At 37.2% G+C, this 27,969-nt stretch overlaps 1 protein-coding gene across 1 annotated transcript; it reads right to left on the bottom strand.

The window, feature by feature from the left end:
- Window positions 1-1,952: 1,952 nt before the first annotated feature.
- chrnb1 (cholinergic receptor, nicotinic, beta 1 (muscle)) lies at window positions 1,953-27,969 on the bottom strand. Its single transcript, XM_017471158.3, has 11 exons — window positions 27,774-27,969; window positions 26,137-26,270; window positions 21,083-21,127; window positions 20,481-20,590; window positions 15,497-15,605; window positions 14,407-14,551; window positions 14,067-14,255; window positions 10,315-10,538; window positions 8,239-8,411; window positions 3,863-4,010; window positions 1,953-2,572 (listed from the first exon to the last, which is right to left on the bottom strand). Exons 1-11 carry the CDS (start codon window positions 27,832-27,834, stop codon window positions 2,426-2,428), a joined length of 1,485 nt encoding a protein of 494 aa, XP_017326647.1. The 5' UTR covers window positions 27,835-27,969; the 3' UTR covers window positions 1,953-2,425.

Here is a 27,969-nt window from a genome sequence, read left to right as displayed (position 1 = left end):
TACAGAACTGATTGCTCTAAAGATAAAAAAAATAAAAAAAATAATAATCCTTTTTTGTTGTGCTTGGGTTCAAGAGTAAAGGGTCAAAGTAGGTTATATTAAAATGAAATCTGGTCATTGTATAATCTAAAAACCCCCGAAAATTGTACTAACTGTATAATTCCATATGTATGCTATTCATATGTATATTTTACCTAGAAATGTGCAACTGACGCTTTCAGCTTATTTATTTCTCCAGCTATTCCAATCAGAGAGCAGCAAAGTGACCATGTGACAGGTACTAAGCCTTTCAAAATGTGTTTATGAGTTTTGCTTTATGAAATACTCCAGTGTCTTTTCAACCTCCTGCACTCCTGCATTTGAACTGAGAGGAAAAGTGTTAAGAATTAATTTATATAGTTTGCCCTTTCAGAGATTTTTTTTCCCTTAGAGAAGGATTTGCAATTATGCCTTAAACAACATAGCTAAAAGTACCTCAGTTTCTGATTGCATATGGATACCACAAAACCTTCAGGAAAGTGTAAGCAACCTGAATTACATTTTTGTTTGTCTGAATTATTATTACAATTATTATTGTTAGAAAGCTGAATAAAACTAGATAAAATCTTTGCTAACGCTTTCATTTCTGTCTCATCCTAAGACCTTTATAGTAACAATTTAATGGTTGTAGTTAACTAGCTAATTCAATTCAATATTCAGTTCAATATTTATTTGTAGAGAGCTTAACGATAGATATTGCCACAAAGCAGCTTTACAGAAATCCGGATGTACTTTAGATTTAGATCCCTAATAAGCAAGTCAGAGGCACCAACAGCAAGGAAAAAAAACCCTGAGATAACCTGAGGAAGAAACCTTGATAGGAAACAGACTCAAAGGAAACATGTGGGTGAGATCAGATAGTTGGGAGTATAAATAATTACAGTATACAGGTGCAGAAAAATAACGTTAAGCAATACTAAGAACATATTGTGAATAAGAGTCTGGCTGGTATGAGCACAGATCAGTCTTTATGATTACGGCAGCAGCATCTTAGTTTATATATATAAGTTAGTTTTTTAAATAAAAAAAAAAGTGAGAAATGTGTCAAAATATAAAAGATGAGTTTAATAGAGTGAAAGGAGATTCTCTTATGTACTCTCATATTATGAACTGTATTAAGACACCTTGGATACGGGGAATACTGGGTTATAGTTTCTGTTCGTGTGTCTCTGTGCTATCAGATACGTATGATGAATATGTACATTTAATTACCTCTTTGAATATGCTGATCAACTGCCATCCTTTCTTATAGCTGGCAGATGTATTTTCTGTCTCTTGAAAAGACTTATTTTCATAGGGTGCTGTGTGTTTTGTCTATCTGTCTGGCCCCTGCACCAGCAGAAACGCACTACTTGTTATCAATGTGTATAAATACTCTTGGTTTGCATGAATAAACTCAGATGTCTATTTGAGTATGTATGTGTTAGTGTGTGTTCATTTAGGCCCCCCAGATCGATCTGAAACGCTCTGAGGAGAACCACACTTTCTAAGCACAGAACTAAAAGTTAATAGAAGTAATTGTAGAACAGGCTGGAAGGCATGATGGAAGATCTGAAAGGCATAATCTGAGATTCCTGAGATACATGGAAATCTAACATAGAGGTTGAAAGTTCAAACACTGCAGTATTCCGTTAACAACAGTGAATGCTAGTATGGTGTACCATTTTTCCAACTGGTAATATTATATTCTATTCCTTCACTGCATCAGTGCTAATTAGTTAAAGTATCACATCGTGTCCTTGCTTGACTGTACCTTCCGGCTGTATTACCGAAAGATCAGAAGCTCACACATATTACCACAGATATTACATTCTAACAACAGATGGACGATCCTACCACTTTTCCTGACCTCACTTTGAAGTTAAACAGCAACACAACTGCTGTCTGTCTCACTGCATAGCTCAGTACATGTGTCAGTGTTTTTATTTTTTTAATTTTTTTTTTATATTGAGAATTCAATTGAAGACATACAGATTCTGACTAATAGATGGTGCTTTCTTGGTGATTTACACAATATCTTTATTTAACACATCAAGCTCATAAATTTATCAAAACAATATACATTTCTACAGAAACAATTCCTTATACGGATGAAACAATAATCCAATACACATTATCAGTAAACAACATAACAGCACTGAAGTGAGTCTAAAACCTGTGTTGCTTACTAAAACCTGTCTCTTATTGTTCTTGGCGTGTATTGATATTATTATGTGTCACTGTCAGGTTCTTTAGCATCCAGACGGTACACTGCCTCCCTTGCATATCACTTCACTTACTATAAAAGCATCTGCCAAGTGAATAAATGTCTGTAGCCAGCAGTATGTAAGTAACACACTGCCTAGTGCCGTGGAGTTCGAAAGGTCCGAAACGATGACCGCTAGGATCAAGCACTTATGAAGGGGTCAGTGGGAGTAGCATTAAAACTTGCGTACGCAAAAATGACCAATGTTCCAACAGTGGTGAAGATAACAAAGATCCAGAGGAAGAGTCGATCGACCACCATGGCCACATACTGCCAGTCTTCCTTTAACTGAGAATGAAAGGCAAGAAAAAAACGAGAGCATGAAAGACAAGTCAATAATAATAATCGATAAATGGTAAGGGCATGGAAAGAGGAAGGTGTAGAAAACTTAAAAGAAGGAAAGCATATTCACAGCAAACACAGCAGTAAGGTCAATGAAAAGGTCTTAGCAAAGAGCTTCAAAATATTTAAGACGTTAGTCAACTGTGCACAGATTTACACTGCTCTTCTCTGCTGAAACTTTTTTTTCTTCCAGATCAACACATATTTTCTGTTTTCACAAAAAATGCATATAGCAACTGCACATATCAATCATTTTATATGCCATTTCCTGCCTTTATAAAATGTGGAACTATATTTCTTTTAAAAAAGCATCACTTTGAAGCTACTTTAATGCTTCAAACTGCTCAACTCCAACAGCTTGAAGCATAATATGCTAATATTAGAGACTGTGCGTCTGGATGCAAAATTTTCTGCTGTTTTTGTAGTATTATATACTTTCTTATTCCTTGTGCTTTATCACTGAGCAACCAAGGTTAACTTTTAAATGATGCTTGCAAATTACATACATTTTGCTAACTATTCTGTAGTTCCTACTTAAGTACTGAATACTGAATGATATGCTTTAATATGTAAGAAATGGTTGAACCTTTTACTATTGTACAAGAGTACAATAGTACACCACGGTGTCCTGGTGAAATTCCCCCATTGGCCCTTCTATCATGGCCCCTAATAATCCCCATCCCTGAATTGGCTACATCACTCTCTTCTCTCCAATAATAGCTGGTGTGTGGTGGGCGTTCTGACGCACCATGGCTGCCGTCGCATCAATCCTACACACTAGTGACAGACACCGCCCCCCATACTATATATTGCACTGTGAGTGTCTAGAAAAAACACTATACAAATATAGCTGTAAATTATATTATTATTATTATTATTATTATTATTATTATTATTATTATTATGATTATTATGATTATTATTATTATTACTAAGCATGTTGCCTGTGTAGGATTTTTGAGGTGGTACTCGGTGGTAATCTTTTGAACCCATATTTAGTGGAACATAACTTAAGAGGAGCATCACTGGACCTTAAATAGGTTAATCAGGTTCAAAGGTCAGCACCAACAGCAATGGTGAAATATATGCACTGAATAATAAATATTGATTATAAAACCAATTCTGGACAGCTTCAGATGACTGATTTAGAATATTTACTAACTGACAGATAAACTACATATGGGTACTATATTAATGGCTAACACTAAAAAGCATGTAGATGCAAGAGTCTCTTACAGCTTCATAGTCTTTCTCAGCTTGTAGCTGCCCAGCGATGTAGCAGATTGCCTCCACGGCCGATTTCAGCTCAGGGGGCAGAGTCAGGTAGTGACTGGGGCCTTCGATGAACTTCCGCAGGTCAGTGCACAGGCCGTCTGGCTGGTACCTGGGACACAGTTCCATTATTGAATTAATTTGTGTGTAACTTCAGTTTCATTAGCACACGGCCGCACTACTGCTGTTAGTAATAGTAGTACCAAAACATCAATTTTAACAATAGTCACAATGTAAATTATTTTTAATTTTTAATTTAGGTATGCATTGCCCTGGTTTGTTCATTTTGGCATCCTGAGGAATTTTTTTCAGCCCCAGATCTAAACACTATGGTTGGCTCCTTTAAAGAGTCAAGAGAGTCATTTTTCACTTAATTTCAAATGAACAAGATTATTTCTTAAGTTGAAACTGACAGGGACATAGAAAGACAATAATGACACTGGGTTATTGTGTGCTTACGTATATATGTGTTTGTATATGATCTGATTACACTTATAATACCAAATTATAGAATGACAGCTTCCTCAAACACCATTTCCAAGGTGACTTCTGCTGGTAAGGACAGCAAGTCTCTCTTTCCTTTCACATCTCTCTCTCTCTCACTCTCTCTCTCTCATCTTTGTTATTTGGTGCCCGGGGGCTGCTCGACCACCTGCTACATTCCATATATGCTGATTGTCTGGCTCTCACAACAGCTGTGCTGTGTCTCCATTCCATTGGAGTGTCCTTTAACATCTGTTTCATTATGAAATCCTCTCACTTTCTCAGCTCCTCTCCATCCATCCCACACCTGACCTTTTATAGCACCTTATCAAGTTAATCTGATGGCCCTCGCAGTGCCATAATTTCACCATCCTGCCACTGGGAGGCAGAGTAGCCCTTCATTTCCTTCTACACATGTTTCTCAATACGTTTCTATGGGCTGGTTGAGTATTTTTGGGCATGCTGCAGTTGCTGTAGACTCCCAGCATGCACAAGAGACCTAAGCAGTATTACTTATTACAGAGGGAAGCCCATTCATTTGATTAAGTGCCTACTTTGTTCAGGTGGTATCAGTTTTCTATATTTACCTACACAAAGTCATGCATACACATACAGCAACCTGAGTGCAGGCATCTCATTCAATCCCCAAATCCTCTTAAAACATGAATATTGATTTATAAAAGAGCTTAGCAGACATTTTTATTCTGATCCACCTATTGGATCGATAATGTATAGGTAAGTAGAAAGTTTTGATTGTAATGATGGGAAGAAAAATAAAATAAAAATGGACATGTTTTACATAATGAATTAACCACAACAGCATGTGCTGTTATTGGAAGTTAATCATTTTCCTGTAACAGCACGTCACAAAGTGGTTTTTCCTCTAATGCCACAGCAAATTATCAACAATTACATTTGTTATTAATCAAAGAATGACACCTCATACTTTTTTTTTTATTAGTTTATAAATACATTTAAAGTAGTTGCTGTTATCACTTGTGCTATAAAAGTAAGAGGTAGTCATTCCCTCATCAGCCTCTCTTTTTTCTTTTGAAGTTTATAATACAAAAATACACTTTGGTGTTGAGAAAAAGTTACCAACTGTTACAATGCGCTGACACTGGAGACTCCTTCCATTAAATAAAGTTCATCTGACAAAAGCTACACCATTGAAAGAAGATACTGCAATATTGCACGGAACAGTAGAAAACACCCAAAATAATGGGTTGTCACAATAATATGTGCAATTCTGCTCTCTTAGATAGTTACACAGAAACATTCAATGGAATTCAACTCTATTTAACTTATTTAAATGTTTTGAGTTGAAAGAACATTCAACAATGCACATACTCGGTTGTCTGTTGGTCGTACATAGTGTAAACGTTTCTATAAAGGCAGGAAAATGTTCAGAGGGTCATGTCAGAAAGGATAGCATTTTACTCATTTACTTTTTTTTTTTTTTTTAATCATTTACTAAACTATCCAAAAGAATGTCCTTATAACTTTTTTCCCCTCCCATTTTCCTTCCATTCTGGCCAATTCCCATTTACCAACCAGTAACCCTCTATCATAAGACCTCTCTCATGTTACCAACCAGGGAGGATGAAGGCGAAAACATACTTCCTAAATTATTTTTAGTGTGAAGGCAACAACATACTGACATGTAAAGCCAGCCAACTGAAAGAGAGTATTCCACCCCTCCCACCCATAGAGCACAGCCAATTTTGCACCCTGGCTCATAGCCTGGATGACTGTAGTATCGGCAAGAATCAAAATTGCAATCTCTAGACAATATAATAGGGGTCCTGAAAACTTTTAAGGATATCCAGGAAAGTATGTTCTTTTTTTTTTTTACCTGCTTCATGATAGATAGCAATATTACATAGAGTACACTCAACAGGAGAGAAACCACACTAGAACCATACTGCTGCACAGATTTAAGACGCACAGGCAGCAATGGCAATAATTCATAATTCTCATGCCTTAACCCTGATATGTTTAAGCTGATAGGTTCACTTCCCTTGCCTTATATCTTCTTGCCATCTGTCCCACTTTAGATCCTGAGCTGTGGATCAGCAGGCACAAAAGACTAATCAAAACCAATTTGAGTACGACATGGTGCTTGTGATGCCAAGACACGTCTTAAAACCAATTAAAAGGTGTGAAGTACTGCCGCCTCATCAAATCACTTAGATATTCTCCCACCTCTCTTTTCCCTCTCATTTTTATCCTTCTTCTCTCTTCCACTTTTTCTTCCTGTTTCCTTCACTCTCTAACTCTCACATGTCTTGAGCTAATGTGTATCAACATGCACTGATTGTTAACTGGTTTTTCTTCTTCACAGTCCAGCATGATTTCCCGGATACAGATAGTCTCTTTGTGTCTTTTATCTTTCTGGCATCGAGTGTCCAATCAGAGCAGACCTTGGGCAGACATATTTTTGATTTATCACGCATGGCAACTTGAGTATATATACATAAAAAAAGTATACCTCTAAAAACGTTTTAATATTTGAACTTATTATCCACTCAGAAGAGCAAATTCCTTGTGGGAAGTAAACGTAGATTATGAAGTGTATTTGTACAATGAATATAATTACTTATGCTAACGGTATAAAATAATGAACATTAAATCACTATAATGGTATTATTCTAAAATATTTATAGTATTTTATATGGCCCAACTCTACTGCATAATAATGTGAGGCTGTCTATATGTATAAGATCTGTAAAATGTATAATCTTTCAGACTTACTCACACTTCTACATTGATTTTGCAGAAATAGATGTACTTCTGTGACACTTCAGTCATATACTTTCTATTATTTGTACAACATAATAGCAAAAGTCAGGGGCATGGTGGTTTAGTGGTTAGCACGTTTGCCTTGTACCTCCAGAGTTGGGGCTCAAATCCTACCTCTACCCTGTGTGCGCAGAGTTAGCATGCTCACCAGTGCCTACGGGGTTTCCTCTGGTTACTCTTGTTTGCTCCCCCAGTTCAAAGACATGCGTTGTAGGCTGACTGGCATCTCTAAATTGTCTGTAGTGTGTGAATGTGTGTGTGAATGTGCCCTGTGATGTGTTGGCACCTCTGCCTTAGATAAAGCATATAAATTCCTTGTGATAGGCTCCATGGTTCCTTGCGTCTTTGCGTACAATAAGCGGTATGGAAAATTGATGGATGGATGGAATAGCAGAAGCTCATTTGAGATCGTAGCCAAGTAGTGACATTTTGCATATGAGAATTGTTATGCATTTTCGTTAGCGTCTCATTACTTTAAAAAAACTGTAAAGGATTACTTACATAAAATTCCTTTCTTACATATCCAGATAAGCAACTAACATGACTAAATAATGATAAATGCTTTCAACATCGCAACAATGCTTAACTGTGATTAGTTCATGTCTGCAAGTAAGACACATTTTGAAGTGTTTATTCTGTATTTTGTTTCACACTGGTGCTTTTACTTTTTGACGAGTGCCACAGACTCTCATGAGATCAGGCATCTGTTCTGAACTTTTTTGAAGAATAAACACTTATTACTTGGTCCAGTTGCCTTTCAACATTCTGTTTTCATTGTACAGAAGCCAAAATGGTTCAAGTTTTTATTTATTTATTTATTTTTTTACATACATTGATCTGCTATGCTATGGTATTTTACGAGTGCTCAGTTCATTTTGCTGAAATACCCTGCTGGGTCCAGAACCAGACCGAGGCCTTCCTGTTGGTGTCCCCTACTATACAGAAAAGCTGTTTGTTTAATTGTTGCATTTTGCATATAATCAGCCATGGCTTCACACATTCACTACCTCCCCCTTGTGACACTGGTCTTCATGGTGAGTGCATGTTGAAGTTACCTGTTGGGCTTAGGAAAGAGCACACAGGTGTTGGGCTTGCGGATGAAGTATTCGTCTGCTGCCCGGCTGATGCTTTTGTGGTTCTCCTTCTTGTGTGGGTGCTCCAGAGATAGCGGTGTCTCCACTTTCGGCCTTAGGAGACCCAGATACGGGGGCAGCATGTGGATGAAAATCTGCAGAAAACGGACCACAATGGAAGCAGTTATGATATTAAGATGGAATTCCCATTTGGCTCAAATGTGAAACCATTTAATAGACCACTGTTAATAGTGTCCATAAACTTTCCCATAATTACTAAGTGTTTAATTATAGCAGTTAGCTGAAGTGACTGAAATTCTTAGCAATAAACAGTGTATATGAGATGCTTGCTTGCAATCAAGCAACATCTGGTTTGAACTTTCAAAGTTTACTGGAGTGTATAATTGTACTCTAAAAGTGTTGACAAGAAACGAGGGGTCGGCATGTAAAAAAGGTTGACTATGTGATGAAATATAACAACAAACACTGTCAGTGAAAGACAAATGAAAGACATATGAGCTCTAGAAGGTTTTCTGCCTCGTACAGACTTCTAAATGACCCATGTATCATGCATGAAAGTTGCCATGCATTGTTCAGAGAAAATTTTAAAGAGCACACATTCACATTCACATTTGTTACAGAGTCGGTGCTATAAATATAACCAGGGTGAAAATGACTTAAGACTGTAATTTAAGACCCTGTGTTTGGACTTTTTCTTTGAATAGCCTTGAATGGTAATGTAAAAAGTAGTGCGGCGTTGTACAGCTGCCAACTATTTAAGCTACAGATACTGGAGGCTTCCAGATACGACAGAAAACACAAAATTGTCCTATTCGTACAGTGTCTCTTCTGTTTCAGTCTGACTATTTAGACCACATACATAGAAAGGATGTAAAGAATACAAGGTAACTGAATTTGTGTTCATTTCCTTCATATGGGTTTCTTTTTGAAATAATAATAATAAAAAAAACTATGCAATTGAGATGTTCAAAACTATACCTGAGTTTAAAACAATAAATATTACAGGAAGCATTCATATTATTTCATATACATTTTGGAACTAAAAGTATTGAAAGATTGAAAGTGATTTGATTCTGAATAATAATAACTAAAAAAAATTGTTTCAATCAGTTATGTATTGTAACCCCCTGCTAGTCTCTGCTTGACGTACTTTGGAAGGTCCATGTACCTTTACAGATACTGAAAATATAGTGAAAGAGTCACAGGGCTCATGGAGTGATTAGTGTTGCAGTATCACATTCCTTACTTCTACATCCACCTTTCTTACCTAGTCACTATTCATTACCCTGTTTCTATTGCTCCAGAATACCTCTTGCCCCAGTTTGTAAGTGGTAGAAGAAACATGCTGGCCCAATGGCGTGTCTCATCTTTTCTCTAATGGGCTTTCAATAATGTGGAGGTGTGAATCTCTGAGCTGTTCTAAAATACTTTGTTTCTGGATCTCCATAGTGTGTTTTAATGTCCTTAATGTGTGTGTGTGTATGTGTGTTTAAGTCAGAGTAAGTAAAGAAAAAGTGCTGAATGTGTATTTTTCAGGAAAGTCATGAACCCAGCAAATGTGACCAAAGCAGGCTGCAAGGACAGCATCTCCTTTACTAATACTCGCACTTAAATCTTACCACTTTGCAAATAGACTTTTATGTCTATATGGCAAATTGGGTCTGCTATTTCAATTATACAGCTGCATTATAGAGCTCAAATCAACTCAGCAATTCAAAAAAATAAGTCTATAAGCTCACCAATTGAGTCATGAGTATTAAACCTATGACTTTAACTCCAAATCCAATTTTTTTTTAGTTCTTTAACTAGACCAGCTTTCCAAGGAGAAGCTTCTAAAAACTAGATCCAGATGTGTTTAAGATTCAATGCTTGAACAGCTGGTATTCAGCAGAAATATCAAATTACATATCAGGTTTTTACTTATTAAGGACAGTTTGCTAAAGACATCTGGTGAAGAAGAGTTGAATATCTTCTTATCTGACTCTGCATACATAATAACTCAGCAGATTTGTGTAGTGAGGTGAATGGTTGGCTAACCTTGCGCACCAACAAGGGCATATGGTGGGTGCTTGGTGAGCGGTGGTGCAGATTCAACACCACCACACTGAGAATAACAGAACACGTCACCAGGATCATGGTGAACATTAGGTAGTTGACGATGATGGGGACACCCAGAGATGTCTCGGGGACTTTATCAGCAAGCAGGAGCAGAAAGACAGTAAGGGTCAGCAGCACGTTGATGGACAAACCCATCTTCTCTCCTGAGCGGAGATAAATGGAAAGAGGATAAGAGGAGGAAGAATGGCATGATTAAGTGGTAATAAGGTCTTAGGCATTAACATATGTTTTCTTCTATTTTTGTCTCTCATACTAAATTGTTTCAGAAATTAAAGCAAAAGCGAAGATAAAACAAAAGTAACTTGAGTAAACACAAAATACAGTTTTTAAATAATAATATTATTTATTTAAACAAAATATTTATTCAATACCAACTGGGCCGGTGTGAAAATGTATTTGCCCCTATAGGTACTAATTCCCCAAATCTGTGAAACTGCATTCATAATGGGGTTCAGCTGGACTAGATGCAACCAGGCCTGATTTGACTTGAATATAACTTTTTCAACAGCATGAAGTTGGTTAACAGGTCTTACCCAGTAACACACTATGCCAAAATTGAAAGAAATTCCAGAAATGATGAGGAAGTAGGTGATTTAAATACATCAGTCTGGGAAGGTTATAAAGCTATTTCAAAGGAAATGGAAAAACACAGCACAGTAGTGAACCTTCCCAGAAGTGGCTGACATCCAAAATCCCTCAAGAGCACAGCGACAACTCATCCAGCAAGAGAGCCAAGGACAGCATCAAAGGAACTACAGTCCTTTCTTGCGTCAATAAAGGTCACTGTTCATGACTCCAATATCAGAAAGACACTGGGCAAAAAGTGACATCCATGGTAGAGTGGCGAGGTGAAAACCCCTGCTAACCCAGAAGCTAAAACACACCTTGATGATCCTCAAACCTTTTGGGAGAATGTTCTGTTCTTACATCTGGCATAAACCAAACACAGAATTCCATCATATCTACGGTCAAGCATGGTGGTGGAAGTGTGATGGAGTGGGGATGCTTTGCTGCTTCACGGTCTGGGCAATTTGCAATAATTGAGGTAAACATACTCTACCAGAAAATCCTAATGGAGAATGTCTGGTCTTCAGTCCGTAAGTTGAAACTCAGGTGCAACTGGATTATGCAGCAAGACAATCAGTGTGTTTACATGGACAACAATAAACCACTGTTAACCCGATTAAGACCATACTTTGATTAAGAAACTACCATGTAAACAGCAATTTTTAATTACCTTAATCTAATTAAGGTCATACTCGAAGTAAGCAATAATTGAATTAAGACAGGTGGAGTATTCCTGTTTTAGTTGTATTATGGACATGTATCACAGACTTGTAAACACCTTAATCACATTATGAATGTCGTGTGAGAGTTTTCACCGCATTTTGCGACAGGACACGATCACACACGGCAGGTTTACGTTTTACGGCGAACAAGAGAGTTCGGCTGCGTCCCAAACCACATACTTGCCTACTATAGGCCTGTAGTGGGGAAAAATACATGTATCTTGGCTACTATATAGACGGTAAGTACACGGTTTGGGACGTAGCCCATGGCTTCAAGCAGTTGTCTATTTGCACGTACAGCATGACAAATAATTAACTGCACTTAAAGCGTTCGTAAAAAAATTAAATAAAAACACCTAAAACTGTATACGGTACCATAACGAAGACTGTATGTTGATACGTGAAATTCTGGAGGGATGTCGGACGGTGTGGTGCGGTGACGTAATGGCGCGGGCTGTTAATCTAATTATGTTCTATGACATGTAAAACGGGGACATCACAGGAGTATTCTAAAAGCGACTCATGTAAACACCTTAATCACATTATTATCTTACTCAGAGTAAGGTCAATAATTAGATTACTGCTGTCCATGTAAATGTAGTCAATGATCCAAAGCAGAGTAATAAGTCCTAGTCCTAGAAGTAAGTGAAAGACTGATCTCCAGTTATCAGAACCATTTGGTTGCAGTTATTGCAGCTAAAGGTGGCACACCCAGATTTTAAGTTTAAGGGGGCAATTAGTTTTTCACATGGGTGACAGGTGTTTGAAAACTTTTCTTCAAAACAAAACAATCAAAACAATATTGTAAAATAAAAATATTGTTTACTCAGGTTGTTTTATGTTGTATTTCATTTGAAGATCCAAAACTATTTAGTATGAGACATACACCAAAAAACAAAAGAAATCAGTATATGTATACTTCAAGAATATCTTTACCTCATCCCATACATACCCATCCCAGTCCAATAGTCATTTCATTTATAAAGCTGTTTCTTTACACACAGTACCTGACCCACATAATAATATGGAAAAACAAACACTCTCTAATGTGCCGCTTCTTCCTCGAGGCACAGAGGTCAGTGAGGTCAGTCTGGGGAACTGAATGTAACATTGATTTATGGAGTGGATTTTACTAAGATAAAAAATGAACCTAGTGGTCATGGAATGAGCTGTAACGCTGCTGTTAGAGACCACACAGGAGAATGCTCTGGTAAAGCACCACTGGCTGAGTCAGAGTTTTAAACCAGTGAATCGAATGCAACATTCTCTCACACAGAACAATCTACATATCATATACTCAGAAACAAATATATAAAAAAAACTAAACATATATACTGCACCACATTATATCAAATAACCAGTTTTGTTTTCCATTACTCATATAAACATTTTTAGTCTAACACACACTGTTTGTGCCTCCATCTGGATTAGTGGCAGAGTGAATGATGATGAACCTGGTCATTGATTTCCAGCCTCAGGTTGTACTGTACCATGATTCATCTTTTATCCATTTTAGAATCAATAGTAGGATATTTGGATTATATTTTGAACTAGTCTGCTCCTGAATAATTGCCCATTCGAATAGTTTGGGGTGGTGACAGGCTGAAAATTGACGGTTGCTTTTGTAGCAGTTTGCTATTTGATAAAAGGTTTAGCTAAATATTCCTGATTTATTTGTGTGTGTTTATATCTAGGTCAGTATAAGATTAATTAAACAATTGCAATTGTAATTAGTAGCATTTTAGTTTTCTAAAATTTCTCCTTGCAGCTCACAATGACACCACTGGCCAACTGATCTGATAAAGTAGTAATTAAGTATTTCGTTTTAAAGTTAGAAATCGTCATGGTGACTTGAATAATTAAAGAAACTCATATTAGGATGAATGTCTAGGCAGTTCGTACAGGCTAAACTACACTCAATGTGTCTTTTCAAATGAAGACGGATCCCTAGCTTGGGGGAAAGGTACACACACAATGTCAGAACATTGTCCAACCCAAGGCTGGGGATGGGACTTGTGTTGTCAGAGTGTTTATATACAAAAATCCGTTCAGGTCAAGTTCATGTTTAAAATGAGTAGACACGATTAGTTAAAACTTGATCGTATATGTGAGGTGGTCTGTGAAACTACATTAGGTGATGTTGTGGATGATGAGTTGACACTGATCTTTGCATTTTCCCAGCATGTTGAGTAAAGAGAGAGTTCTGGCTGGAACTAGTGGGTCAAAACATCCCTCAGATTGGAAGACAATAACATTTTCAAATGATGAATGGTAACACTGACCTACCTCTAAAATACCGCTCCAATAGATAATTCCCAAAGAAGTATTAAGCTATTACTGTAAACTTCAAGAATGTTGCAGATTTGAGTTGACGCGCCTCACCAGCATCGGGTGGCAGGTAGAAGTTGAAGATGGCAATGATCGTAATGAGGATGCAGGGCAGGATGATGTTGAATACATAGTACATGGGTTTGCGCTCGATGATCAGGTAGAAGGTGATGTCTTCATATAGATCATCTTTCTTTACATTCTTCCTGGAAGGCTTGTGACGAATATGCCATTCACCGCTCTCTGTGGACAAGGCAACCAATTAAAAGTGTGTACATGTGTGTATTTAGTTTATTCATCCAATACTTTCTATGATGAAAAATGCAGATCTTTTGTCAGTTCTCTCTCTCAGAGTCTGTCCAGGCTTGTCTGAGCTGCTTGTGTGTATTCATACCACTGAAACCAGTGTCATAGATGATCTCTCGTATCTCGTTGCCTTTCTCGTCAAGGGCATACTGAAGATCCATTTCAGAGGAGTCATAAGTGAATGACTTGAACACCATGGTGCAGTTCTGCCAGTCAAATGGAAAGTATGTCACCTGCAAAATGAAATGAAGGATTTATGAGGAAAACGGATGCAAAAATGAGAGCATGAGAACGGAGTAAAGACACTTAGTGTTTCAGTATAATGTGTGTATGAATAACAAATATATAAATAAAGGAAGGTACATTTTAAGAAATAACGTGTGTGTTTGAGCGAAAAAAAAGACGATAAAAGGAGAGAAAAAGAGAGAATAAGCAGTAATGAGTGTCTGAGAGAGAACAAAGGAGAGAGTGAGTAATTTAGGAAAAAACAGCTCAGATTTATGTGATGAAAATGGAGGAGACAAATATACAAGCCTGGAACAAACACTTAAAGTTATTGTTACCACCGTGAAGTTGATTATTTTTCAATAAAAGCACACCCTGAAATGCTTTTATTTCACAGCAGTTTGCCAATGCTACTTCTTTTATTTATTAAAGAACGCTATGTTGCACATTTTAAACATGTACAGTTTAATAGTGTGGAAGACAATACGTTAGTGCTTTTACCGAGTAAGGATTTTGGCTACTCTAACCATCTCTAAGCCTAGGCCATAAGTATTTACACATTCATACAATGTATATCAATTTAAGTCCATAGGACTTAGTACCAGAAAGTCCATGGCTTTGGTTTTTGTGTTCCTGAGTCTGTGATGGTTGTGTATTTATTTCTTGCCTCTTTAATCATAACAATGCACCAAAAAATAATCTATCCATCCATCCATTTTCCGTATTGATTATCCTACACACGGTCACGGGGAGCCTAAAGCCTATACCAGGGGACTAGGGGCACAAGGTGGGGGACACCCTGGACAACATGAAAACGCATTGCAGGGCACAATCGCACACACGCTCACACACCCATTCACCTACTACGGACAATTTAGAGATGCCAATCAGCCTACAGCACTTGTCTTTGGACTGCTTTGTATATTTAATAAGTTGTGACATTTTTGTCTTACCTTTACAGCACAAGAGCTGCGGAAAAGGGCAGGAGGGGTCCATGTCACTCTGCCATTACTGTATACCTGAACATGAACGCGTAGAGCCACTTCAAACACACCATCGTTACTGCACACACACATGGAGAAGGAACAAGTTGATGTAAATACTTTCAAATAAATATTGGAGACCAACATTTGCATATTCTTGATTTAGATTAACAATGCACTTGCTTTGCATTCAGTATCAATATTATGGATCATTTTCCTACAGGAATATCACTTACAAAGTTTAAACGCTACATGATTTAGCTGAGTCATCTTTATAGAACATGCTTTATAGACACACACTGGGATATTGGATAACACATATGGCATATTAAACCTGAGCTAATGTAGTGGACCACTGACCATCAACCTGCAGGCTCACAGGGTCACTAATGAAGCAGCCCACACTTTCTGCATGAAGGAGTTAACCACATACAGTCACCTTGTTTTCTTGAAGTGTTGACACCATGTTAACAGCAAATAACTTTGTCTTATCATCAGACCTGCTGGTGTAGATTGTAGGATTGTAAAACACAATGTAGTTGTTCCTGTATTTCATGCAAATGGTGATATAATACAGTGTTCATGTAATGAGACAAGTCACAGTGTCGCTATTTTTGTGGTTTTGGCTCATGGATATGACATGAAATAATATTTAATGGTCCTGCTTTAATTTGAAGGTTGTATTTTGGCTGAACCAGGCATGTGGTATCCCCAGAAGTACCCCAAAAATACATATCATGTATGGAAACCATGCTCTTATTCAAGGTTTAAACTGAATGTGTATTTCCATCCTTCAATTTTCTGTATCGCTTATCCTACCGAGGTCACACGGAGCCTGGAGCCTATCCCAGCACAAGGCGGGGGACTTCCTAAACGGAGTGCCAACCCATCCCAAGGTACAATCACACACACACTCACACATCCATTCACACACTATGGACAATTTGGAAATGCCAATCAGCCTACAGAGCATGTCTTTGGACTGGGGGAGAAAACTGGAGTATCCAGTGGAAACCCCAAAAGCATGGGCTGAACATGTAAACTATTATGGCAGGAATTGAATCCCTAACACCAGAGGTGCGAGGCAAACATGCTAACCATTAAGCCATCGTGCCTAGTCCCTCCCGAGCCCCCCCACCCCCAACCCCCCAGCCCCTCCGAATATGTATTTGCTTTATAAAAAGTGCAGAATTCTCTGAAGGTTGATAGGACGTGCCCTGTGCCTGCTGTGTCCTTCAAGTCTCCAGCATCCCTGAATTAAGCTTAAGCTGTATAGGACTAGGAGTCGTTTTTATATACAATTATATTTATATACATATATTATATTTATATACAATTTTATATATACATTCTATTATACCCTTATGCCATCCGTGCTGATTCTCTGACAAAGCTTTAATGCAGCAATTTTAATTCGCCAGCTTGTTCCTAGGTCATTTTCACTGAAGCTTGTTTGTTCAATCAATAATATTCTACTTTTTATATTATGGAAATATTCACTTACAACAGTGTATTTCAACTCATCGTCCCACTGCATACAGTTTTGCGGTATTTAGTTGGATATTAGCAGTTATGATGTGTCTGTACTATTCTTTCACAGCTGGCTGTAGTTCATATATCAGTAAAAAAAAATAAGTAAGCAATTTCCAACAGCACTCATAAAAATCCCTGGCATGTGAACTAATCACAAATTGCTAGCAAAGAAAGAAACAGTTAAGCAGCATATTGTCCAATATCCTCTGAAATAGGCTGACTATGTATAAAAAGAGCTGCGATTCTTACTTGGTTTTGTCTAATACAGATGTATAGATAGATCTACATATGGATGTATGTAGGTAGCTATGTCTGTAGTTGGACAGGGGTGGTTCAGTTGTTTTGAGCAAGTAAGATTCTAGTTCAAATATCCCTTTAAAGATTCTAGTTCAAATCTTTGGATCGCTATTAAAACCACTGTTGGACCATTGAAAGGAGCATTCTGGCATAAAACTAGAATTTAATATGAATTTTTGTAATGGTATGTAATATTCAGTTTCACAGTATTATGTAGAATCCATGATTATGTATCATTTTCCTGTTTCATGCATCAATGTAGCGAAACTATAATACCCAGCATGTAATACACAAAGACATAATTCATCTGGACCTGCGAGTGAGACATGTCACTCTGATATGTCCACGGAAGCACCTTTAACGGGGATGTACAAATCAATGTGAGCTAACGGGGGTTGGGGTGGGGCTATAAAGCGAGTGTGGCTCCTTTGGGCTCTATTTCCATTAGCAGAGCAAAAATAAACAGAACCTTTGGCCATATTTATCTGAAATGTCACTTACTCTACATAAATTTCATGTTTATAGAACTGTTGTAGAAAAGCAATATTGCACTCGCAATCATGCGGTTATACTGAATATCATCCAGTACACAGTACAACTGCACTCTTGCTTGTTTCTAGGTACTATTTCAAATAAAATGTCCTGGAGTACAAAATAAAAATGAAAAAAAAAAAAAAAAAAAAAAAAACTCAGTGCCTGGCTCTCTAATAACTTATGGCTTGCAAAGTTATTGTCATTAATTGAGTTATTTTGAGGACTAACACACTTGCCATCACCCTAAAATGAAGTGGTGGACAGCTGTCTTTGAACTACTACCAACAATTAAAATGTGAGGTACTTTAATGGTATTTCAACATGTTTTAATCACATTATTTGGACCATAAATCATAATAAATTGACCAATAAATATATGAAACGCTATTCTACACCATGTGCACAACCTGGCCTGGGCATTCTGAGCTGTAGCTTCAAAGATTTGTTGCTTCAAAGATAATTCTCCACTTGGGGCCATTTGTCACTAAATAACTGAACATTAGTAAAAGAATACTGCCTGTTATTTTATATTTTCAGTGAACAGAGGTGAGACCAATCAGACAGAGTTTACAGGAAAATATATGGAAATACTCATGTCTTATTGGCTGACAGTCTCAATTCTGCCAGATGTTAGCTCACACAGTCAGTGTGAGGAAAAATGGATATGTGCAGATTTTTTTAAACCAGTAAATGGGTTGAAACTGGAACACTAGCATCCTCTCATGCTGAGCAGGAAGTTTGTAAATGTCTATGTATATGATGTATACGTATAAATGTATTTGAGCTCCAAGCTAGCCGAACATGATATAGCAGAGCATAAGGAAAGATAACGTACTCTGCATGGCACTGTAGCAGCTAAACCCATACAATGAGAGCTTAGTTGTGCCATCCCTTGGCTAGTGACACCAAACTTGTGTTAGATAGAGAAGTTTTTTAAAAATATTTTATCAGTCTGGTGGTCCTGCAAACAGTGATAACACCCGAGGCAAGATTTATGATAAATCCAGCTTTTTGTCAAATTTTTAAGCAATTAGCCTTACAAGCAAGAAAAAAAAATGCATGCAAACAGTCTATTTACAAGTACATTTTAAAAGGTTTTTTATTTATTTTTATTTTTTTTAAGAATCTGATCTCAGCCCCTAATGATTAACAGTTCAGCTAACGGTCCAGTTCTGCCCAAGTGTGTTCCTGTTCTGCAGTACAGTTTTTCAATACAGCAGTTTCATCCATCCTCCATCATACCTGACTCAACTCACTGGGGGTTTGATATTTAGCTGATTTAACATCTAGTATGCTAGCACTAATGTTCAGGGATCACTGTGATGGAAAAATATTGCCCTACACACCTGAATTAATATTATTAAATGTTATAATTGCATGTACAGCTTGATATAAATTAGCTTTATTTGTCTTATTATGTTTGATATACACTACAATATATCAGTTCCTGTCATAAAGTATTATATTGCATCTATATTTTCTGAATGAGTAAGATGCCATGCAAGATGCTGAGCTTAATTTAGTGTTAAGGCAAGACAATACATGCAAATTGAGTCAGTTTTGGAAACAATACATATCAGATGCAGTGGATTGCTGCTAGCTTTACAATGCAATTTTCCTAAATTTGCAATTAGTTATGCAGTGAGGTTCATCTGATTAAATGTGTGTAAATAATGCAAACAATCTCATGTTTGTATGATTGTGGAATTAAAATGTTAACTTCACAGTGAACCCTTTACAGAAAAAGAGTTTTAGAGAACAGGTTGTTGGACATTTTATGCTATTTTTCAGTCTAAAATTGATCATAAATCCAACAATTATCAACATTTTGAGAAATCTTATCAACAGGGATAGGATTTCACATGTAAATTTTCATGACTGTAAGTCATCTAGAAATTGGGATTCTTGGATCTGAACAAAGAAAAAAAGTATTTAAAAATAAATGTACAGTATATGATGTAATGTGAGCACATTTGCCTCGCACTTCCAGGGTTGGGGGTTCGAATCCCACCTCCGCCCTGTGTTCATGGAGTTTGCGTGTTCTGCCTGTGCATTCCTCCCCCAGTCCAAAGACATCCGTTGGAGGCTGATTGGCATTTCCAAATTGTCTGTAGTGAGTGAATGTGTGTGCGATTGTGCCCTGTGATGGGTTGGCACCCTGTCCCATGCCTTGTGCCCCAAGTTCCCTGGGATAGGCTCCAGACTCCCCGCGTCCCTGTGTAGGATAAGGGGTATGGAAAATGGGTGGATGGATGACATAATGTCATTTTGAAAAGTGGGCGGAGCTTAAATAATTCTTCCGTTGCTACCTTTCGGATAAAGTGGAGGGAAAAAGTGAAATAAACATATTAATGCTGAGTGGTTACATTACTATTATTACAGTTAAATAGTAGACATGCTATAGATTCATATTTTATCCAAAAATCTGAAAAATCTTTATCTATCTGTAGTGTGTTACATTAATAGAAATGTTTCCAAATGTGTAAGTAACAGTAGTCGACAAAGTGAAAGAGTGGAAAAAAGACAGTGTACTGACTTTGTACAACTGAATTTCTCATTGCTTGTCCACTTCATGGTAACACACACTCACTTGTTAATTAGAACGATGTCTGGGAGCCACATTTTTGCTGCGGGAATTCGCAGTATGTCAATGCCATCATGGTCTTTGGGATTCCAAGACAAACGGTGATCGTTCCACTCCTGTCAAAGATATCAGACCTGAATGTTATCCAGCAGTTTTACTCTTTTTATTGGCTCATATCAAAGCGAACACAGAGTTTGGAACAAAAAAAGGTGAAGGCAAGCGAGGATAAAACATGCAAGAACAAAGAGAGACGCCTGGGAAATGAGAAATCAAACCAGTTCATCATTTCATCGCGCTATTTCAAATTTTCCTCTCTGCACCATTAATTATACCAGATGCAATTTTTCTGTGCAGTTGTCTGTGAATAATATCCGGGACATTTGAATAATAATGGTTCATTTTGCATAATTTGTTCTTTATTGTTTCTAGTGTTCATAGCTCATGCATAATGGATGCATGTGTGTTGCGCTGGCATTTGGGCTCAGTAAGCTGCCGTGCTCCTGAGGCTGGCATTTCACTAAATGTACAAATAAGCCTTTCTAAATTTAAAATGATGAGCTGGTTAAATATTGTTCCCCTCCCCACATCTCTGCAGTAACAGCACTCACCAGGTTCATGATAACGATGGTGTTCATCTCTTCATCTTTCATGTTCTGTGGTGGAAAAAGGGGACAACATGAGAAGAAATCTGTTAATTAATGGCAAATAAGTATAAGTCATTTGTGAAGTTATTACACACATTTTAAAGATTATATGGGTATTATGGCTAATTTGAATAGCTGTCATATTTTTTTTGTCTTTGTCACCTAATTAAACTATGCTATTAGTGAGCTTAGCTAAAGTGAGCTAATTGGCTGTGTTACCACCCCGAACTTGATTATTTGCTTATAATAGCATGTCCTGGAGTTTTTATTTCACTTACACTGCAGCAATAGGCCAGTTATTACATTTATTATTGATGAAAGAACTGCTTTCTATCCATTTATAGTTACATTTAATGTTGTGGAACATCTGGGAAACACTTATCACTTATGCTAGAGCAGCAATAATTAGTCATTGCTTCACCAGCTCCAAAACACAGCAAACCCAAAAATGCGGCTTTGTCATGTTATCAAGAAACGGTAATGTGAAAAGTCCTCTGTCCTGAAGTCTTTCTCATGGAGGAAAACCTATTGATGGTCAAAAAGTTATAAAAGTTATAAAGACGCTGCAGACAATTTACATAAAAGATAAATAAACATCACCTTACAGAAAGCTTCACCAATGATTATATGTTTTTCTTGGTTATAAAAAAGCATGATTGGCAATGCATTTATTATTATTATTATTATTATTATTATTATTATTATTATTATTATTATTATTATTAATCCACTTGACAAGTACCCATGAATGAGCTGTTATGACAGAAACAAGCAACAACAAGCACATTCAAAAGAACATGCGATGTAAATTACAGCTGAATTACTGTCAGAGCTGCTGTTATAGAGTTATTGATCAACACCTTCTGACTAATCAGAATAGAGAATTAAACAGACCTGTGGTATAAAGCGCAATAAAACTATTTAATTCTTAAATCAGCTAAATAATTGCAATAAATAATCCTGATTACTATATTGAGCTAAACAATCATGATTTTTGTTTTTTATTTAACATCACACAGCCCTAATACATATATGTATGACATTTACAGCATGTGGCAGAATCCCTTATCCACAAGGAAATTACATTTATTACATTTATACAAGTGAGCAGTTGAGGGTTAAGGGCCTTTGCTCAAAGGCCCAACAGTGGCAGGTTGGCAGTACTGGGATTTGAACTCACAACCTTGTGAGCAGTAGCCCAGAAGTCTTAACCACTGAGATACCATTGTGTACCAGTTCAAGTGCCCTTGTAGAGAATTTAAGGATCCTCATATGTATGTCGAAGGTTGGGATATTGAGGCTCTGCTCACATAAGGCCAATCATTTAGTACAACAGGTGGGTATGTAGCTGTGATTAGCATGAAACGGGCTCTGAGGGATGGGAACAGCTCATTCTCCCCCATACTGCCGTGTGACCCAGTGGGATTGTTTGAGCACTGAGGGCATGGCGGCACACATGCAGGAGCTGCTATTTAAAACCAGCAGAGGAATGTTTGAGAGACAGCTGGTTTGACCCCCAGCACAGGAAAGATATGTGGGGGCTGGGGAAACAGAAGATCCAAAGATGTTTTGGGTGAAAAAATAATTTTAATTCTTTTTCTTAAAACATAAAATTTTGAAAATAAGGTGTAATTGCAAAATGTCTGAAATGACAAGTTTTTCTTACTTTAAAAATTTTAAATATACTATTAGAGAAGCCTAGTGTCCTTTTTGCTATGTTTCAACTCATGAATGCACATATACCACAGCTCATTATCATATGTTGTTGCCATATGGCAACAATGATATTTTACCATTTAACAGAATACTCAAAATATAAACAAAAAAACTTTTTTAGTGTTACAATTTTTTCCTTTAAGTAATTTTGCCTAAATATTGAAAAATTAAATAAAATTTAGAGCCCGCTAATGATCATGCCATGCCATGTAATTGCAGAGAAGGAAGTTCAAAAAACACTTCCTGGTCATGTGACAATGTAATTTCTTTTTTGTTATGTTAACGTTAAAGCCCCCTTCTTCCAGGTGCATAGGAAAAGAGTAGTTTTATATTATTGCCTATCAAAATTTTTTTAGATAAATTAACTGTTGCTATATGGCAACACCGTGCAGTAAAGGGTTAATTTGTGGTGTAAAAACTGAAGAAAAAATAACTGGTGTGACTGTTAGGTCATAAAGTCTGAAGCCATGCAGTTTTTGAATCATGCATTCTCCACTATCAAGTAGTGGCTCATATCTGCGGCTATGAACTTCCTAATAAGCTGCTGATTTCTTTAACATGGATTGAATCAGCCAGGAAATGCTGCCATAAAGAGAGAGAGAGAGAGAGAGAGAGAGAGAGAGAGTCATGTTTCTGTCTATGTGATGTTTGCGCAGATGCAATAGTAATAGGTAATAGCAAAAGCTAGTATGTAGTATGATCGAATATTAGGTTGAGAAAAACAGCATGCTTAGATGAAGCCATTTTTAATCCTTGTTACCTTATTCAAGATAATTATGAAGCTACTTTTTCAGAGGAGGTAGTGTGGGTTTCACGTATTATAAGTGGTATTTTTTTTTTGTTTCATGCACAGACATATCGAATCAAAAGCCTCAAATTGAATGATACAATACGCTGCAATGTTACACCCCTATTATACACTATACTGTACAGTATATAGAGATATACAATACATATTCATACATGTTTCCCAGGTTATTATAAATGCTGATTTATTAGTTATATTCAACATAGACTAGTTATATTTGACATAAATGCATTCTGAGTTATATTTAAGTCGTGGAATACTACTTTTACTCTGTGCATGTGAAAGAAGAAGAGAGATAGAAAGAGTGAGACAGACTGAGACGGTTGTGTCTCCCTCTATGTGTATGTATTTATTTGTGTGTGTGTGTGTGTGTGTGTGTGTGTGTGTGTGTGTTTGTGCGTTATCTGAGATTGCCTATTAAAATCCATGCACAGGAAGTAGAGGATACTGTGACCTGGCTAACACAGTGAGTGCAAATAGTTTGTGTCATATACACACAAATACAGATACACACTGACATCAACAGCTGGGCCAAACTCATTTACAGACACAGCGGCTTAAAAAATCGTAATGGATAAGAATGTTGAGCTTTAGACACTTCCTCTCAAACACAGTACCTCCATTCAGTGATGTAAACCAGCTAGACGTTAGAATGTAATGTGTACTGTATAATTAAGTCAAACTACTATAAAGTATGAAGCAGGTCTAAAGCTTTGGTGATAAGTGTGATAACAGGTGCTATAGTGTTGAGATATGCTCGAGGTTTTCTACTAGCCATGTGAGAAGCAGTTAGCAAGTATACAGTTCTGATATGCTGCAGTATCATGATATTCAATCAAGACAGGAAATGATATTTAATATCCCTGTAATATTCACACTCAGGAGGACACTTGCTCACCATGGGCTTGATGAAAAAAGCTTACAGAGGGAAATTAAAAGAAGATTTGGTTATTCACACTTTAACTTTTTAAAAAAATTATATATACACAGGCACTACTTTTTTAGGAGAAGTAAGGAGCAGATACATTAAATTCAAAAGAGCAGATAAGTTCCACAAAGCCCCAGAAAATGATTCAGAAGTTTCACAACTCTCACCATAAGCATTGCATTTATAACCAGGGCGAGCAGATTCAATTTTCCTGCTATTGTTTTTTTCATTCGTAGTTGCCCTGAGGATAAGTCGGGTAAAAGTACCGCTACCATAGTAATAATTCCCTTGAGTAAAACTAGTGATCAAGAAAATTAATACTTTGTCTGGTGAAAAACTACTTGAGTATTTATTTTACAAATTACTTTCAAACATGTCCACAATTCACACAACTGCAAAAAACGATCTATATCTGAGAAATGTATCTTTGAACAATTATGCTAACGAGCCAAATGAGCTATGCTGAAGTGAACACCACCTCCATTATCAACAGTATACAAAGTAAAGTATTATTAGCTGGCTAGCTAACTTAGTTGCTAGCTAAAAGGTGTATAGTAGCCTAATTCTGTTACGGCTTCTGTAGTTGCTAGGTTCATTAGCTAGCTAGCTCATATTAATTCATACATGTTTCTAGCTTTGTAGTTAGCTATCTAGCAAAGATGCATTATACATTATCAGGAGCATTACCTATAAACTGTAGCAGCACTTTAAAGAAAAAAAAAAATTCTCTACTACTGAATGTCCTAAAGAAAACGTTTTATCTGATATGTTTGTTTAAATGTAAAATGCTCCAATTGGTACATATCTCTCGTTGGAGCAAAATACCAATGCTGTGGCGTATGATACTGTTTTCTGAAGCTGACCACCTGCTTCACTACGCAAGTGAATTGAAGATGTGGTGTGGCTGTTGGTAGGAATTATTGTTTTACGTCATATTAATTAGCTTTAATGGATGCTAGACAATGTCTCTGGGATGTGGAAACAGTGACAAAAGTGCAGTGCTGCATAAAAACAGTTATATAACTCTAATGCTGGCACAACATGCAGTCACTTCACATTTTAAAAACTTCATCGAGGAATAATGAAGACACTTTTGTCAGACTCAAATAACATCTTTTCAAGCAGCAAGACAATGCCACAGCTCATATCTGAAATGTTAGAATAATACTTTCTTCATCTTTATCAATGATTTGCTTCAGGAAATGATTAACACTCAGGCTACATAAAGTCACCCCTCAAAGAGAGCTTCTTTTGTACTTTTGAAGGATGTTGTGTTGTTTCCTAAATGCTTTTAAGGTACATGACTGAATATTAAGCACCACACTTTTATGGTAGACAATGTTGCTGTAATGTTTACATGGGTACACTCTGAGCTGAATCAAGTCAAATTCCTTGTATGTGCAAGTGTATTTGGCCACTAAAGCAAAATTCTGTTTTACATTCAACAAGAATGTAGCTTTTTTCTCAGACAGTGTGTGTGTGTGTGTGTGTGTGTGTGTGTGTGTGTGTGTGTGTGTGTGTGTGTGTGTGTGTGTGTATGTGTGTGTGTGAAACATGGGACCATACCAGACTGACGAAAGATGACAGGGTCATGCCAATCCTCACAACTACTTTGCTCTCTGGTGTTTTCGATGGCCGCACTTTGACATTGTAAGAGGAGAAAAGCTGCTTCAGTAGCTTATTCTGTGCATCTGTGGTCTCTGTGGGAGAAAGCATGGGGCTGTTTAACCAATACTAATAATAATAAATAAATAATTCTTTTTGATTCTGTTTTCTGCCCCTGAACACCATTTTATTCTAAAAAAAAGACAGAGCAAGACAAATAGAACCCAAGCATAAAAAACAATAACCAATAATATACAGATCTAGCTGGATGAAACGAGCGCAGGAAAGGCCTGTGGCCTTCATTAAAAACATACGCTCTCCATGATGCACAATTTTGAAGGAGACTTGATTTTTGCTCCATAAAGTTGATGAGCCTGGTGTTTTTATGCATTACTCCTGTTTCGCTGTTTTTGAAGGTTAGGAGCATTTAGAAGCGGCAGCTTCACCGCTGCCACATCCATCAAATCTCTCTGAGCCACAGCCCTCCAGGATCCACTCTGACAAGAACAAATGATAACATCACCCCACGCCGCACTGCCATTAGCAGCCAGCAAGACGACCTGGTGCTCAATTCTGGCACATGACGAATATTTTCGACAGCCTCTGTTTTTTTGGGATGTACAGGCCACATACCCATTTAACCTGCAGTTGCTTGGAATGAACTGTAAACCTATGTAAAATGAACACTGACACTCAAGCTGGTGCACACCATGTGTAGATATAAGGGGGAAAACCACAACATGTGAAAACAAGCCGTCTCAAGCCAGCCTCTTGCTAATAATCAGTATCCGCTTCAAGGTACAACAGTTTTGAGTGGTTATTGAGCTAGTCTATGAAGACAATTTCAAACCATAAAACATTAAAAAAGCATGAAGGGAATATAAGGAAATATATAACTTTGATTCCATCCAGCCATTAAGTCAAAGGACAAGTTAATAATCAAAACGAGTTCATTAATGATCACAGGAGTTAACCCATTTAACCAGTACACACTGTCCTCTCATTAAAGGGTTACCCTTAGTGTTATTTTTTATTTTTATATTCATTCATTCATCCTCAGTAACTGCTTTATCCTGTCCAGGGTTGCAGAATTTTACACAGTTTTATTCAATAATGTCAAAAGTTAAGTTAGCTCTAAACCAAAACTGTGAGCTTTGATGGTATATAATTAAATAAGCAGTTTGGGTAGTAGACTATATCTCACTGTAAAACAGAATGAAAGAATATATATATTTTTTTTAATCCGAAATTTAATTTCTGTACAATAAAATGATCTCAGCAACTTTAGTATTATAAAAGTGATTCATTTTAGTGCTGGGTAAGTTTCTAGCATTAAACTATAGTTAACACTGACATGCTGTTCCGAAAGAAAGAAAGAAATGATGACACTTTAGTGTGAAACTTTAGAGTGGGGGTAGATGGAAATCCATATTTACGCACAAAACGCGCAAAACTTAATCTCTCTCTCTCTCTCTCTCTCTCTCTCTCTCTCTCTCTCTCTCTCTCACACACACACACACACATACACACACTGACCACTGCGTCCTGCATCTTAGCGGTATATTAGTGCCGTTTTTGAGCTTTTGGTGTCGTCTTACCTCCAATTACGCACAGACTGAAAAGGCAGCAGATAAACACGAGCCATTCCCAGGCCTTCATCCTGACGCACACGTCCAAACCTCTGTAATATGTTCATATACACGGTGTGCAGTTTGAGGAATGTGCGTTTCCTTTTCGGGACTGAGCTCGACTTTATCAGCCGCTGCGCTGCTGCACTGAAGCGCTCGGGTTACA

This window comes from Ictalurus punctatus, chromosome 7 (genome assembly GCF_001660625.3).
Source record: "Ictalurus punctatus breed USDA103 chromosome 7, Coco_2.0, whole genome shotgun sequence".
NCBI lineage: Eukaryota > Metazoa > Chordata > Actinopteri > Siluriformes > Ictaluridae > Ictalurus > Ictalurus punctatus.
The sequence above is the reverse complement of the archived record's forward strand: the minus strand, read 5'-3'. Positions and strand labels throughout refer to the sequence as shown.